This window comes from Pelodiscus sinensis, chromosome 3 (assembly GCF_049634645.1).
Source record: "Pelodiscus sinensis isolate JC-2024 chromosome 3, ASM4963464v1, whole genome shotgun sequence".
In the NCBI taxonomy this organism is placed as follows: domain Eukaryota; kingdom Metazoa; phylum Chordata; order Testudines; family Trionychidae; genus Pelodiscus; species Pelodiscus sinensis.
Genome location: NC_134713.1, coordinates 11481418 through 11496195, shown reverse-complemented (window position 1 = coordinate 11496195; position 14778 = coordinate 11481418). Strand labels below are relative to the sequence as shown.

At 43.2% G+C, this 14778-nt stretch overlaps 2 protein-coding genes across 9 annotated transcripts in view; one reads left to right on the top strand and one right to left on the bottom strand.

The window, feature by feature from the left end:
- The window catches only part of RUNX2 (RUNX family transcription factor 2), a 213045-nt gene that overhangs the window by 139572 nt on the left and 58695 nt on the right, over positions 1-14778 (bottom strand). The gene's annotated exons all lie outside the window — the stretch shown is intronic.
- SUPT3H (SPT3 homolog, SAGA and STAGA complex component) overlaps positions 6462-14778 on the top strand; it is a 426525-nt gene continuing 418208 nt past the window's right edge. For 2 of the 6 annotated variants that reach the window (XM_075923378.1, XM_006120667.4), the window contains exon 1: positions 6561-6635. Coding sequence is in view for 1 of the 6 variants with exons in the window: in XM_025183404.2 (XP_025039189.2) it covers positions 6477-6635 (159 nt within the window). In the remaining 5 variants the exon portion in view is untranslated. Of the gene's footprint in view, positions 6986-14778 lie in introns of all 6 variants that reach the window. The other 4 variants (XM_025183404.2, XM_075923381.1, XM_006120666.4 and 1 more) reach the window with 4 other exon arrangements.

Sequence of the window (14778 nt, the reverse complement as noted above, 5' to 3'; positions counted from 1 at the left end):
ACATTACCTTATTGGGTAATGCTTACTGGATAACTGGTGGCCTGGCTTGGCTGGAACATGGGTGGGGCTGCTCCAGCCCAGCTCAGCCTGCTGCGCCACCAGTGGGGGAGGGCACTCCAACTCAGCCGAAGCAGCTCCCCCACCCACCTCTGGTGTGGTGCAGTACACCTGGCCTGGCTGGAGCAGCCACCTATCTGCAGCCCGGCGGGCCTAGCCTGGCTGGAGCAGCTCGCTGTGCTGCAGGCGGAGGGTGCTCCAGTCTGGCCTGAGCAGTCACAGCCTGTGGTGGGGTGCCGGGAGTAGCAGGGTGCTCCAATGAAGTCTAGACTGCTGCATTGCAAGTTGAGGGCCGCTCCAACGCGCCACCAATTTATGGTTAACCAGTTAAACATACCATTTAATGAGATTTTACATCTCTAGCAAATACACCATTATTTTCACATTCTTCTGGTCTTCTCTCGTGCTTTTATCCATATGAATCAGAAGCTAATAAGAGTTGGCAACTACATACGTATTATATTATACAATACACTTTAATCAGAACCCTAATAAACAGCCTGCCCAGTTCATTGGGACAATTGCCAGGGAGCAGATTTAGCTGACTGCACTAGCATGGTTTAAATGATGCAAAAGCAACATGCTTCCTGTTGTCTGCAAACTTATTTGTAGTAATTAGCAGGCGTCAATTGGTGTTTGCTGGCATATGTCTGCCCCTCCCCCTCCTTGTCATTCTATTCAGTTTATGTAAATTCTCTGCTCTACCTTAAAGACAATTTTCTCCTATTGCCATGGTTTAAAAATGGGTTAGTGATTTGTCTTTTACTCTTTTCAAAGCAACTGGTGAAGCAGAAGTGGTTTCCACTGTAACACATTCCTATGAGGCTTTGATAATCAAGATGATGGCTTAGTTTGCATGTTTCTCTTTCCGCCAGTCTATCAATTGAGAGGATTCTGCCTTACTATGGAATGGCTGATAGAACAAGGGATACATACATGAACAATTTTGCTCCAGTTTTCTAGAGCTACCTTTGATGTTATACCCTACATATCTGCCATTCTTACTTTAACGTGGTGTTCCCAGGAAGAGAAAAATCTGTATTTAAAAATAAAACCTAGCACCTGAAACTGATATATGCTACAATTGACTGCAAACACATGTGACATTTTTCTATAATTTGGACACCCTTTGCCAGAAAATTAAATAAAATTGAATACAGCAAACCTCTCTAATCCCCACATTCCTCCCAGATTGTTTCTACGGAGACTGTGAAGCATTAGTGAAAGCAAACAAAGTAAGTTACAAAAAAGGAGGGAGGGGAAAAGAACTCCTTAATAATGCTTCTTGAAAATGAGAACCATCATGGTTCAGCAAAAGGTAGAAATATTGGTATAATTAAAAGAGGACTTCATTTGTTGGTCATTCGAAAAGAATTGCCCATTTTTGGCATTTGGCTTGACAGTCTGGCAGGAGGAAAAGAGACCTCCTTGTCCTATTGCAGATGGTTCCTTATTGGTTGTGGCTTCTGAAGAGACTCTGGCTCCTCTTTGGAACATGGAGAATTTCTTTCATTACATATTCTGGACGCTATATTTTTAAAAACTGTTTTAAAAAAAGATGTTTTCCTCCACCGCGTGTAAATTCTCGCTGCCCCAGTTCTTCTGTTCTGAAGTTACCATGCCAAAGGAATGCAAACGTCTAGAGCAACAATGGTTCATTTTCCTTTAATGACTTTGTCGACAGGATGGAGACATTTTTGTGGTGTGATGAATTCACTCGGTCTCCCGTTGTGTTTTCCCCACATGCTTTGGAAACTCTCTCTTTCTCTAAGAAGTTATGTCCATCCACTCTGGCAAGAGCTTCATTACTTTATATTCATTGTGCTTAAATGACACCCCAGTGGCACTGACCTTCTGGGATGACTGATGTAAATAATATGCTATGTAGGGGAAACTAAAATCTTTTTCTTACTTACGTTCTGCAGAGCAATCAAAGTGAAAACAAATGACAGAGAAAATGAGGCTTATTCAAAAGTAAAACTTTGTCTATGTTATTCCAGCAGACTCCAGTTTGTGAAAGCAAGAAGACATTTCTTAATGAGCTGTGTATCTTAAAGGAAAAGTAACAGGAATAACCCCATGCACTTAGTTATGTCAGAGGCAGTGTTACAAATCATGTCTAGTTAAGCCTCTTGTGAAAAAAGGGGGTTTTGCGCAAAAAGGAAACATCTGCACTGTTTGTTTTTGCGCAAAAACCCTCTGGGCAAAAACGGAACGAAAGAGAGTATGCAAATGAAGCGCAAAAAAATGCTAATCCGCGCTTCATTTGCATTGCCTTTTTCGGCAAAGCATGTAGTGTAGCCTTAGCCATATTGTTTGGGATAGTAGGTTAGCAGCTTCCAAGTAACTCTGATTCTCAGTAATTTGTAACGAAATCAGCTTCCCTTTTAGGAATCTGTGCCCTGTACTAGAAAGTTGTTGAGACACTGGAGGAAATTCACAGAAAAGCAACAAAATTATGTAGAGGTGCAGAGATGTAGGTATTTGAAAAGGGCAGATGTCAAGGACAGAATGAAATTGTTTAAGGTTTAATAAGAGGGTACAATTAGCAGTCATGGGATGGAATTGGAGAGAAAATCTAGGCCTTGGCTACACACAAATTGTACCACTTCAACTATACTATACCACTAAAGTTTATTCCCATACAGGAAGGGAAATAAAGTACACTGGTATGTTATCTTTAGGCAGTGTCTAAACTAGGGGGTTTATATTTTACTGGTGTATCACATCTCCAACCAAAATAGTTGGACTGGTATAAAATCCAGTTATAAATCAGACCTTAGGCTGAATAGCCCCCCAAACCTTCCTGACAGGGACAGCTTTTAGGCTGTGGAGAAGCTTTCTGGTGAGAATCACCAGAATGGATCTATTTTGCAGGACATTTAAATTTGCCTAGAAGAGAGGATCTTGCAACAAAGCCTCATCTGGTGAAACATCACTTTGAGATGAAGCTGTTGTCTTTAGCAACCCTTTGTGTGCCCCTGGTTGCTTATTATTTCTGGGTTAATTTTTGTCTGATAATCACAGGAACGCTTCCCTACAGCCTGAATACATATACTACCTCCAGAATTGCATGGTTGCTTTAGGGGCTAAGCTTCAGATACATCACTTTCAGTAGTCAGTAGCTACTATTAGGGATGTTAAAATGTGTATAATTAAGTAATCATGTAACCGCTGAAAATTTCAGCAGTTACACTGTTACACGCAGGGGGCAAGCATCTCCCAGGGAGCTGGTGTGTGCCAGGAGCTGGCTTTTAAGCTGGCTCCCTGTGTATAGCTGCTCCTGCTTGCCGCCCTGCGCTGCTGCCTCTGCATCACGTGTACTGGGAGTGTATAACTGTGAACATTAACCTTACACATTTAGGTTGTGCCCACAAAAGCTCATGATACCATCTACATGGTTTTTTTTTAGTCTCTAAGGTGTTGTAAGACTATTTGTTGTTTTTTAAGATTCATCTACACTGTTACGCTTTAACATCCCTAGTTACTATAGGGCCAGTTTTTTAACCCATTTTCCTTTGTGGATCCCCTAAAAAATTTCAGATAGAGGTACAGACTCCTTTGGAGATCTTAGACATAGTCTGTGGCCCCACAGAGATCTGGAAACCGTAAACTGAAAACCACTGTTCTGTGGTAACAATCTTGCACAGCTCCCAATTAAACAGGCTCCCCAGGGGTCCATAGACCACAGTTTGAAAAACCACTGCTAGAAGGTCTTGTGCCTCAAACAAGTCACAGTAGTAGTAGTGCCTATTTGATAACAGGACAGTGGTTCTCACACTGTAGTTAGAGAACTGAAAGTGGGTTGAAATACTGTTTTAATGGGGTCAAGAGGGCTGGCTTAGACTTACTGTGGCCTGGGGCCAAAGTCCAAGCCCTACCGCCCTGAGTCAAACCCCAAAGCCTTGAGTGGCATAGCTTGGGTCACAGCCCCCCTGCCTGGTACTGAGTATTTGGCCTTTAGCTTTAAGCCCCGTCCCACAGTAGTGGGGTCGGGCTTTAGCCCCTCCACTCAGGACAGTGGGACTTGGGTGGGGTCAGATGTTGCCTCCCCCCACATCTGGAGTTGGATAATAAATTTTGTTGTCAGAAAGAAGTCCTGGTACAATTAAGTTTGTAAATCTGTTATATATGGGGCTCTCCTGTCTGGGAGCAGGGGGAAGAAATCCATAAGCATCTCTATTTATGGCAGGTATTGTAGTGTGTTGGATTACTATGCCTGTTCATTTCTAACATATATACAACAGATGGGACTTCCTAATCAGGAGCCAAGAAGAAGAGACTGTCAAGATCCTTGTAGTCTCAGGATGACTCCTGGCTCATTCTTGAACCTGACTATAGTGTATATGTGAGCCCCTGCAAGCAGAGAAGTCCTCTGGGGGAGTCTCTAGCTCTCCTCTGCTGTATTGGCTGCACTGTTTTCCATGCCACCATAGAGGGGAAAACCCCTTTCTGAGGGAATCTGCAGCAGCGGTCGAGCCAGGGCTGGGCAAGATGTAACCCGCACCAGCTCTATCCTCCCTCTTAAGCAGGACTCCGACTGTCACTGTATGCCCAGGGAAAAGGGGCACAAGCTGCCGTACAGAAGATGGAGGCCGAGGTGCACCACAGCTGGTGTGTGGTAGAACTGGTCCCTCCCCTGGCAGGCAGCACCATTTTCCCTGGACTGTCACCTCAAAACTAAGTAGCTGCTGAGAGGCCTCGGTTTCTCTTTCCGGGTCTGGTGACGAGGGGAAGGAGTACGGTATAGCTCCTGTCCCCCATGCCCAACCATTTCCCTGTCTCTGGACACCAGCCCAGGCTGCAAATTCATTCCTTGCACACCTCTGCATTCAGCCTCATGTGCCTGAGACTTTCAGTGAGTCACCAACAAGGGTGAGTTGTGTGTCACTGGGGTGTCCAAGGACAGGCCACCTGGACTGTGGTTCGTGGGGGAGTTCAGGGACAGGCTGCAATAGGGAGAAAGGCTGGGCCACTGCAGCTCTGGCAGGGGGAGGCCCTCCCACCCAGTTACTAAATATAAACTGCTTAACTTACAAGGGCTAAGAATATCAGGTATTATGGTTACAAAGGAAGGCACTTTTGAATTCAGTAGGAATTTTGGATGTGCACAGAACACCAGACTGGTTCCTGCATGGTTACAGAGGTAAAGTAAAGTGGAACAATTTTCAGTTGAAACAAAATACAGGTCTATGTAGCACTTTAAAGACTAACAAGATAGTTTATTAGATGATGAGCTTTCGTGGGCCAGACCCACTTCCTCAGATCAAACAGTGGAAGAAAATAGTCACAACCATATATACCAAAGGATACAATTTAAAAAAATGAACACATATGAAAAGGACAAATCTAATTTCAGAACAGAAGGGGGATGCGTGGTGGGGGGGGGGGAAGTAAATGTCTGTGAGCTAATGGTATTAGAGGTGATAATTGGGGAAGGTATCTTCGTAATGGGTAAGATAGCTAGAGTCTTTAGTGAGACCCCCGCGCAGAGTGTCGAATTTTAGCATGAATGACAGTTCAGAGGATTCCCTTTCAAGTGCAGATTTAAAAGGCTTCTGACATAGTCCTGTATTTTGTTTCAGCTACACCAGACTAACATGGCTACATTTCTATCACTAATTTTCAGTTGGTGTGATTGGAGGATATCTGGATACATATTGTCCCACATGAGGAAAAGTTGAGGTGCCTTTTTGTTCTTTTGTTCCACTCTTGGTTTCCTTGGGAAATTTGCCAATGCAAGACCCCTGTATTATTTTTAAAAGAAGAAAACTTAAAAAAGTAACGGCTGTTGGAAACAGCAACTCCAGTCCTAGTTAGTACTGGGAAGACGCCAGCATGTGTTGCTCGATCTGATCCTATTTTTTGTACAGCAAATTACAGTGGATCAGTGCTTGACTTGGGAGAAATGAAGTAACAGCCGCCCAAATGGAATCTGAACACATCCAGATTTTGAGGGCGTTTAAAGCTGGAAGACAGGTGCTCGATTCGCTTTCTGAATATTAGATACAATATTTTCCAGGAATAAAAAAAAAAACAAACAATTTCTGCTTCCATGGCTCAGAAGTGGAAATTGAATCAAATCCTCCCAGGTCTCTGGTATTATGCCTACAGCTGCCCAGGCCCCTCAGTAAGTGCCTTTCCTCCCTTACTTCCACATACCTCCCTTGCTAAGCTGCAGACAAAGGTGCAATATCCATTCATTCCACCCAATTCCTTCTTTCGGGACTGCCAGCACCCCTAATCCAGCTTCTGAGGGTGATAGCCCGGCCAAAGCCTTCTGCTCCCTTGTGCACCCATCTCCCTCCAGGCACAGGGCCACCCCCCTTCCAGCAGCAAGCTAAGCTCTCTTAGCCACAGCAAGCTGCTGTGCTCAGCGCCTCCCCCTCCCTTTCCTGTTACTAGCGCCCCCCCAAGCCATGCTGGGAAATGTAGTCCTTGTCCTGCTGCAGGGCCGATTGTCTAGGCAAAGAGCTGGCCAAGGAACTACAACTCCCAGGGTACCTTGCCCTCCGCGCTCCCATGCTGGATCCGAGTGCTGCAGGCTCCCACAGCGCGGAGAGGGGAGGAAGCCAGGGGTACGGGTCCCTTCTGGGCTTGGGTCCGGTGCCACAGAGCCACTGTTGCCATGGTGACTCCGGTAGTGTGCTGAGCACCCACCGCGCCTCGGCCGCTGTAGACGCTCGCCGAGTCTGACATTCAGGTTTTAAGTCCCCTCCTCACTGGGGCACCGGTGACCGCTTTGGGGAGCAGGGGTACAGATTGCCTGGTGGTCTGCACCTTGCTCCTCTCCTCAGCCCCCCGGGGCTTTCCAGGCTCGCTTCACGACCTGCTTCCCCGTGCGCTGGTTAGAGTCACCTCTGTAAGCAATTTGGGAAATGTTGTTTGCACTTCTTCAGCCGTGAAAGTAACTTAAAATTTCTTCCAGGTAAGCAGCCTGGGTCCCTGCCAGCTTGCAGTAGCTCCCTGCTGGCTTTTGCCACAGCTCAGCCAGCTCTTGTTGGAGCTGCGCCCCCGCTTACTTTCACCTCTTTTTTTTTTTTGTAGAAGCAGTTGCTTGTCATCCTGTTACACCACAAGTGTGCAAGGCTCTGTTGAGTGTTGTTTGGGGGTGATATATTTTTTGCAGTTCTCAGAGTTGGATGGTTTTCTTCCACACCTTTTTTTTTGGGGGGGGGGGGGAGGGAGGATTGTATTTATATAGCAGTACAAGTGTGTATGGTGTTTTATAGGTGAAGGGCCTAGACTTTGCAGTGAATAAGAGAACTTTCTGTCCCCAGGTTTTGAGCATTTAATACATTCCCAGGTTCAAGAGAATGTATTTTTTTTTTCTGTTGAAGTTCTGTAAATGTGCACTGGCTTTCATTATGTACTAAAGATATTAAAATGTGCTTGATATGTTGGTCAGCAACTTCAGTGCTAGAAATTACACAAATAAATGATTAAAACACTTTGTGACCCTATCAACGAAAAGAACTATAAACAGGCAAAGTATTTCTTAGGTATGCATTCCAGGAGAAAATGAAGTTTTGGGCAATATACTTAGCTTCAGGGTGTGTCTACAGTGGGCAGCTGCAGTGGTAAAGAGTAGACCAGCAGTGGGGAACCTGCAACCCATGGGCTGGATCTAGCCCTCAGCTTACTTGGATTCAGACCACAGTGAGGCTTGGGGCTTCCCCCCCCAGCAGGCTAAGCCAGTGCTCATGCTTCAGCGCCATGGCAAATCTCTGACTCTTGGCACCCTTTCCCCCTCTTGGGACTAGTGTGTGAGTGCCGGCTTGCCCCATTGCTGGGTAAGCTCCAAGCTTGTAGGAAGCCAGGTCCGTGAGGTTTTGCTTTGGTTCAGTTTTATTTTTTGCTTGTTTGAAGCCGATTTACAGACTTTTTCTGTTTGTTTTTCACTTGTGTGCAGCTCCCGAATGATTTTTCTGTGGGTGGTCCCTGACCAAAAACAGATTCCCCACCCTGGTGTAGATGCCACCTATGTCAACAGGAGCAGGTGTCCTATCAGCATAGGTAATTCAGCTTTTTCGGAGATGGCAGTTAGGTCAATAGAAGAATTCGTCCATCAAGCTAGTGTTGACGGAGATTAAGTTGGTATAGCTACCGCTCTTGCATTTTTGACATCCTTGAGTGGTGTAGTTGTACCAATGTAAATTCCCAGTGTAGACCAGAAAGTCCAGTAGCAGCATTATGGGTGTGTTGTGCGATATTTCAGAAGATTTTTGTAGATCTGAATTTACTTGAAGGTTTATAATTTGAACAAAGTGAAAATTAGAAACTAATTCTGTTGATTAGGTATTTAAAGAGTACTTTCCTTTTGAAATGTTCAGCTAAACTCCTGTGTTCTTCCACCTATTACAGATCGTCTTCTTTTCTGCCTTTTTCCCCACAGAAGACATTTTTGGAAACTGTACTTGTCTCCCTTCCCATTCCTTGCCCATTTTAAGTTTATTAATCTTTACTATGGGCCAGATTCCTATTGACTTCAATCGGCTTTGTTCAGACCTTGTGTCTGTAGATTGGTAAGATACAAATCAGAACAGTTCCTATTATGATGACTTGATCTTTGTTTTTGCTGCATTAATAGTGAGAGGAGTGTCTTAAGAAATGTTGGCAACTCTTGAGATATTTGGTAGTTTTCTTAAAGCCCCAGTTCCTGGAGTTATGTGGATACATGAAAATCTCAGCTTTTATTTAAAAAATAATTACAGGAGCTTGAACAGATGACCAGAGTATGCTCTAAAAGCTTGAAAACTAGAAGACAAATAAAGAGAACCCCTGACCTTTTTTTAATTTTTAATTTTTGGGATCTGACTCATGTTTTTCAAACAGTGTGATTGATAATAATGTTCACAGTTTAATTGAATTCACTAAGCTCTTCACCGTACAGGTTTATTTGCTAAGCCAAAAAGTGTCACAACCACTTACATTGCTCTTATGGGCTTGATTTTGAATGAACACAATATGTGACTATATGGAACTTGATTAGTAACTTGTCAGCATAAGCAAATTAACAGTTTAATAACCTAAGGCTGTGTCTACACTGGTGGCCTCTTGCGCAAGAACATCTTGTGCAAGAAGACTTGTGCAAGAAAACCTCCAGACTGCCATGTGTGCGCTGTGCTTTTGCGCAAGAGCTCCCATGGGAGTGTGGATGCTCTCTTGCGCAAGAAAGCTCCGATGGCCATTTTAGCCATAGGGCTTTCTTGCACAAGAAATCCCTGCCGAGTGTCCTCCCTGCCGAGTGTCCACACTGCCCTCTTGCGCAAGAGCTCCTGCGCAAGAGGGCTTACACCTGTTAAAAAAGAGCGTAGCTCTTGCACGAGAAGCCCTCTCTCACTACGCGGTACTGTAAATTTCCTTGCGCAAGAGTGGGCGGGCAGTGTAGACGCTCTGCGGATTCTTGGCCATACTTGTGCAAGAAGCCGCGCGTGTAGACATAGCCTAAGTGTTTTAGGAATTACATTTGCATAATAATTGTTTTAGGTAATGTGGAACACCTTTCATGGTTGTTAACACCATTGCTACATGATATTGTTAAGTAATAAGACATGCTAGGCTGTGTATTTGTGGGTGATGATTGCATGCTTCAAGGGGTGTGGTAAGGCACCAAGCCAAATCCAAAAAGTGTCATAATCCTACAGGAACTGTGAGGACTGCATTATTGCTATCATGTAGTGTACAAAGGAAATGGGGAAGCCTGTTACCCACGTGCTTTGTGTGTTCTGGGCATTATTTAGTTGACTATGACAGTGTTTCTCAACCAGGACCCTGGGACTCCCAGGGAGGAGGAGGGTTGGCAACCCAAGTTTTAGGAAGGCTTCCAAAATAAGCTAGAAAGTAAAGCCAGTGTTAGATTCACTGGAGCCCAGGGCAGAAAGCTAGAGCATGAGCAATTTAGCTTTGTGAGGCTCCTTGTGGTTTGGGAGTCCTGGGCAATTGTCCTTCTTGCGACCCTCTAACGCTAGCTCTGGCTTCTTAATTTACTGACTATGTAGAAAAATAGTCAGTGGCACAGGTAGGCCATGGAATTTTTATAGCATGTTGAGTGTGCCTCAGAAAGAGAAAGTTTGAGAACTCCTGGGTTATGAGATCCTTAATAACATGTCAGCAATCTGTGTGTCCAAAACTTAAATTGATGCCTTTGTGGGAAACTGTATTTTGCTAAACTAATTTACATTTGATATTTCATAAATGGATCTGCAGTAATAATGCTAAAAATCATGATTATTTTCTACAAAACTGTTAAACATACAAAATAATTTTCTTTATAAGTAATCTTCTAGTCTCCCTCTGTTCTTAAGTGCATTGACAGGCTTGAGATACTCAAAACCACAGCACAAATGTTTTCAAAGCTAACAAAATATTTGCAATCAAAACAACACCTTAAAATTTTCAATAGGAAAATGAAAAGGAATAATGGGAGGTAGTAAACAAGAGGTTAATCAATGGTGGAGGAAAACATTTGGGACAAGGGGAAAAAAGAGGATATTTTCAAAAGCACCCAGGGTTTGCTTAATGCTGCTGCTATGAAGTTGACAGTAAAACTTGCAATGACTTGAGCAAGACTGTTAGCCCTACTCAGAGGGCTTGAAATTCTTGGTCTGTTTAAAAGTGAAGAAAAGGATGTTTGCTCCCATTGTCATACACCGAGACAGAGGTCAAAGCAGAAGAAATTTTGTATTAGGATATGTAGCAGCAAAAATTTGGTGGCTCACAAGCCTCATGTGTTTTAGTAGGAGGTTGTATTGACTACCAATAAAATATGACTAAACTTAATTTTTAATTTTACTATAGAATGTTATTATTTTATTATTTTATTTTATTTATTATAAAATCATAGAAATGTGGACATACAAATCCACTTAGTTCTACTTCTTGTGCAGCCAGTCACATACTCAAACAAGTTAGTTTACATTTGCAGGAGACAGTGTTGCTGCTTATTGTTTACGTATAATAATACCTGAAAGCGAGAAGAGCTGTTCGTATCACACTGTTGTAGCCAACGTCACAGAATGTTTACATGATGGATGCACTAAAGATTAATGTGTCCCTTCATGCTTCAGTCATGATTCCAGAGGATATGTGTACATGAGCCTGATGGATTCTGGTCAATAATGATCCAAAGCAATACAGACTGACACATTATCTGAGTCAGATGCCACCAGCAGAAGAGTGATTTTCTTTTTGGGTGATTCAGGTTCTGTAGTTTTTGCATCAGAGTGTTGTTCTTTTAAGATTTCTGAAAGCATGCTTCATGCCTCCTTCCAAAATCTGAGTGGGAGATACTTCTAAGTCTTAAAGCTTGGATTGAGTGCTGTAGATCTTTAGAAATCTCACACAGGTACCTTATTTATGTTTTGTCAAAACTGTAATGAAAGTGTCCTTAAAACAAACAACATATGGCAGGATTCAAGTAAAACAGGAGACATACAATTCTCCTTCAAGGAGTTCAGTCACAAATTTAATGAATGCCTTTTTCTTTTTTAATGAGTGCCATCAGCACGGAAACACCAGCTCTCTGGAATGGTGGCCAAAGCAAGAAATCAGAGTTCAAATGTTTAGCATATTTAGCATGTACTGTAAATACCGTGCAAGATCAATTACAAAAGTGCCATGTGAAAACCCACTTTTACTTCCAGATGGAATTGTAAATATGAAGTAGGCAGCATTATCTCCTGTAGCAACTAGATGAACAAGAAGTAGGACTGAGCGGACTTGGGGTGTATATTTCTGAATCCAGTTTTATTAAAAAAAAAAAAAACAAAAAACAAAAAACCCCCAAGAACCCTACATTTTTAAGTTGCACTTTCTCGATAAAGAGTTCACACTACTATATTCATGTGAGTTGAATTGAAAAATACTATTTTATCATTTACAGTGCTAACATTTGTAATAAAATAAGCACTGTACACTTTGTATTCTGTTGTAATTGCAATCGATATATTTGAAAATGTAGAAAAACATTTCAATTGCTATTCTGTTGTTTAGCAGTGCACTTAAATTGTGATTAATAATAATTAATTTGAATTAATTGTGTGAGTCAACTGCGATTGACAGACCTAATAACTACTCTTTGATTATTATCTTTCCAATGGTGATGCACACACCTTGCAGTAATTTCATCTGGACTACATTCATTAATGCAAATGGAGACTTTAGAGCTCTGTTAGACACAAGCAGTAAATTATTTTACAGGAATTTTGCAGCCTTCAGTTCTGTGAATTGGGTTCTTCACCAAGGGTTTAGCCTTTACTTTAGTTAGTTAAAAACATCAATGGGAAGTATGGCAACATTTGTCTGCTAAAAGCACAGTGCATTCTGTGGAGAGATGGGCAAGAATCTGAGATGAATTTCTTCCTCCTCTCAGCACAAGTACCTCCAGAGAAGGAAAGACATCCAATAATAGAGATTTAAAGTAAGAAATGCCTGTGACTTTATCAATACCTTATAATGCAGAATCCTACATTCCTAGCACAATTTTTCAGTAAGAGGCCCCTTGTATCCAGTAGATCCATTGAATTAATGGTCTGTCTTTCAGTAGCTGGGCCCAAAATACTTCAGACATTTCTGCCAAAGGTGGCTTAAAGCACTCTTATTACATTCATGTAGCTATCAAAAAGGAATATGTGAGGAAGATTATAGACAGTGCATTTGGAGACCTATGCTTGCACTACGCCAGGGTTTCTCAGAGTTCATTGTACTGTGACACTCTTCTGACAACAAAATTTACTGCACAACCCCAGGAGGAGAGATAGTAGCCTAAACCTGCCCAAGTCCAGCCATCCTAGGCAGAGACAAATCCTTAGTCACACCAACCTAGGGTAGGGAGGTCACAGCTGAAGCCAGACGGGTTCAGCCCCACGTGGCAGGGGGAGGGCTATAAGACTGAGTAGGCATGTAAATGAGTAGTCGAGTATACAATTAACCTATAAGCCTCCTCTCCTCTGTGTCAGAGGCAGCAAGGAGGCACTGCTGGGGGGAACCGGCTTAAAGGCCAGTTCCTCCCAGCACTAGCTCTCCAGTGCTGTCTGCCCTTCCCCGCTGCTGCTTCTGCCAGGCGGGAGAAACCAGGAGAGGCTACCATGAAGGTCCAAGCTTCCCACGGACAGAGGCTACTCCGTAGCCCCCCGTGGACAGGAGCTGCTGCTGGACCACAGCAGTCTCTGTCTGTGGGGAGCTTGGATCTCCAGTAGACGGGCAGCTGCTATCTCGTGCTCCTGCCTCTGTATCAGAGGTGGCAGAATGCGGTGACGGGAGGCTCTACAGACTATAGAATAGTCAAGTAACTGATAATAGTTTATGCGGTTACTCGACTATTCCGTTACCCAATATCTAACATCCCTAAGCCTGAGCCCCACCAACAAGGGCTGAAGTCCTTTGGCTTCAGTTTTGACCCTGGGCATTGAGTTTGAGCTTGGGTTTTTGTCCTAGGCAGTGGAACTCAGTCTTTGGTTTTGGCCTTGGGCCCCAGCAAATTGAATGCTAGCCCTGGCATACCATTTAAATGGGGTTGCGGCCAACTTCAGTTTTAAGAACCACTGGTATACAGGACAGAGGCTGGTTGACTGTCACCCAGGGGTGTGAAAAATCCACACCTCTGAATGTCATCGTTAAGCCAACATAAGCCCCATTGTAGGGAGCAGTAGGTCAACAGGACAATTCTTCTGTTGCCCTAGCTACCACTTCTTGCAGCTGTGGATTACTTGTAGCAACCTCTCCCATCGCTGTAGGTGATGTCTACACTAAAGTGGTACAATCGCACAGAAGTAGCATTTCAAGTGTTGAGAACTCTGGAGTATTATGTGGCTTTTAACAGGATCACAGGTTTACTGCATAAGCTTGGTCAGGGCAAGCAGAATTATTTTTTGTCTAGTACAACTAGTTCAAACTGATTAAGAAGGAAATATTTGTTCAATTGTAGATTTGAGATAAGCTTTTTTTAAGGAAAGCAGATTAATATGTGCAAAGAGGCAATGTTCCCTCTAACTTTTTCCATTCAGAATACATTTTGTTATGTTGCAGAGGTACACCACCAATAGAAACCCATGCTGCTGGCTGTGGGAGTCTATGGGTGCTCTGCTAATCAGCTGGGCGACATTTGAATCTCTCCTGGGCAGCCTCCCAAGCACTCAGCTTACAGTGAAGAGGCATTCCTGTCAGGCACAGATGTGAACCTTTGAGATGGTTTATCTCTTTTGAGATGAAGGAGAGGAGTTGTGAAGAAAAAGTCAGCGGGGTTCATTTTATTCTTGCATTTGCATGCATTGCATCCATTGAAGTTGATGAGAACCACCTCTGAGGACAGATTTTTGTCCAGTGTCTATACATAGTTGATATTCTGGTGTCGAAAACAGAGTCTCAGACTCTCTCACTTGAAGAAATAGGGCAGTGGTTTTCACCCTGTGATATCTGGGTTGCTTGAAGACCAGTCAGCACCCAGTTGCAACCCATGTGATATCCTCAGGGCCATACAGGTAAAATTATATTGAGATAGATATTGTGTGGAGGTGTCCCATATAACATATGAAAAGCTGCATGTGCGACCCACATGGTAAATAGGTTGAGAACCACTCAAATAGTATCTGTGTAACACTATATATGGTCTAGCATACAATTCTTTTGACTGTCCATTTTCTTTAATACTTTTTAGAAACTAGATAGACTAGTTTATGAAGTGTAATTTCTTGTGTGTTTGTTTTTGTTTTGTTTGATTTT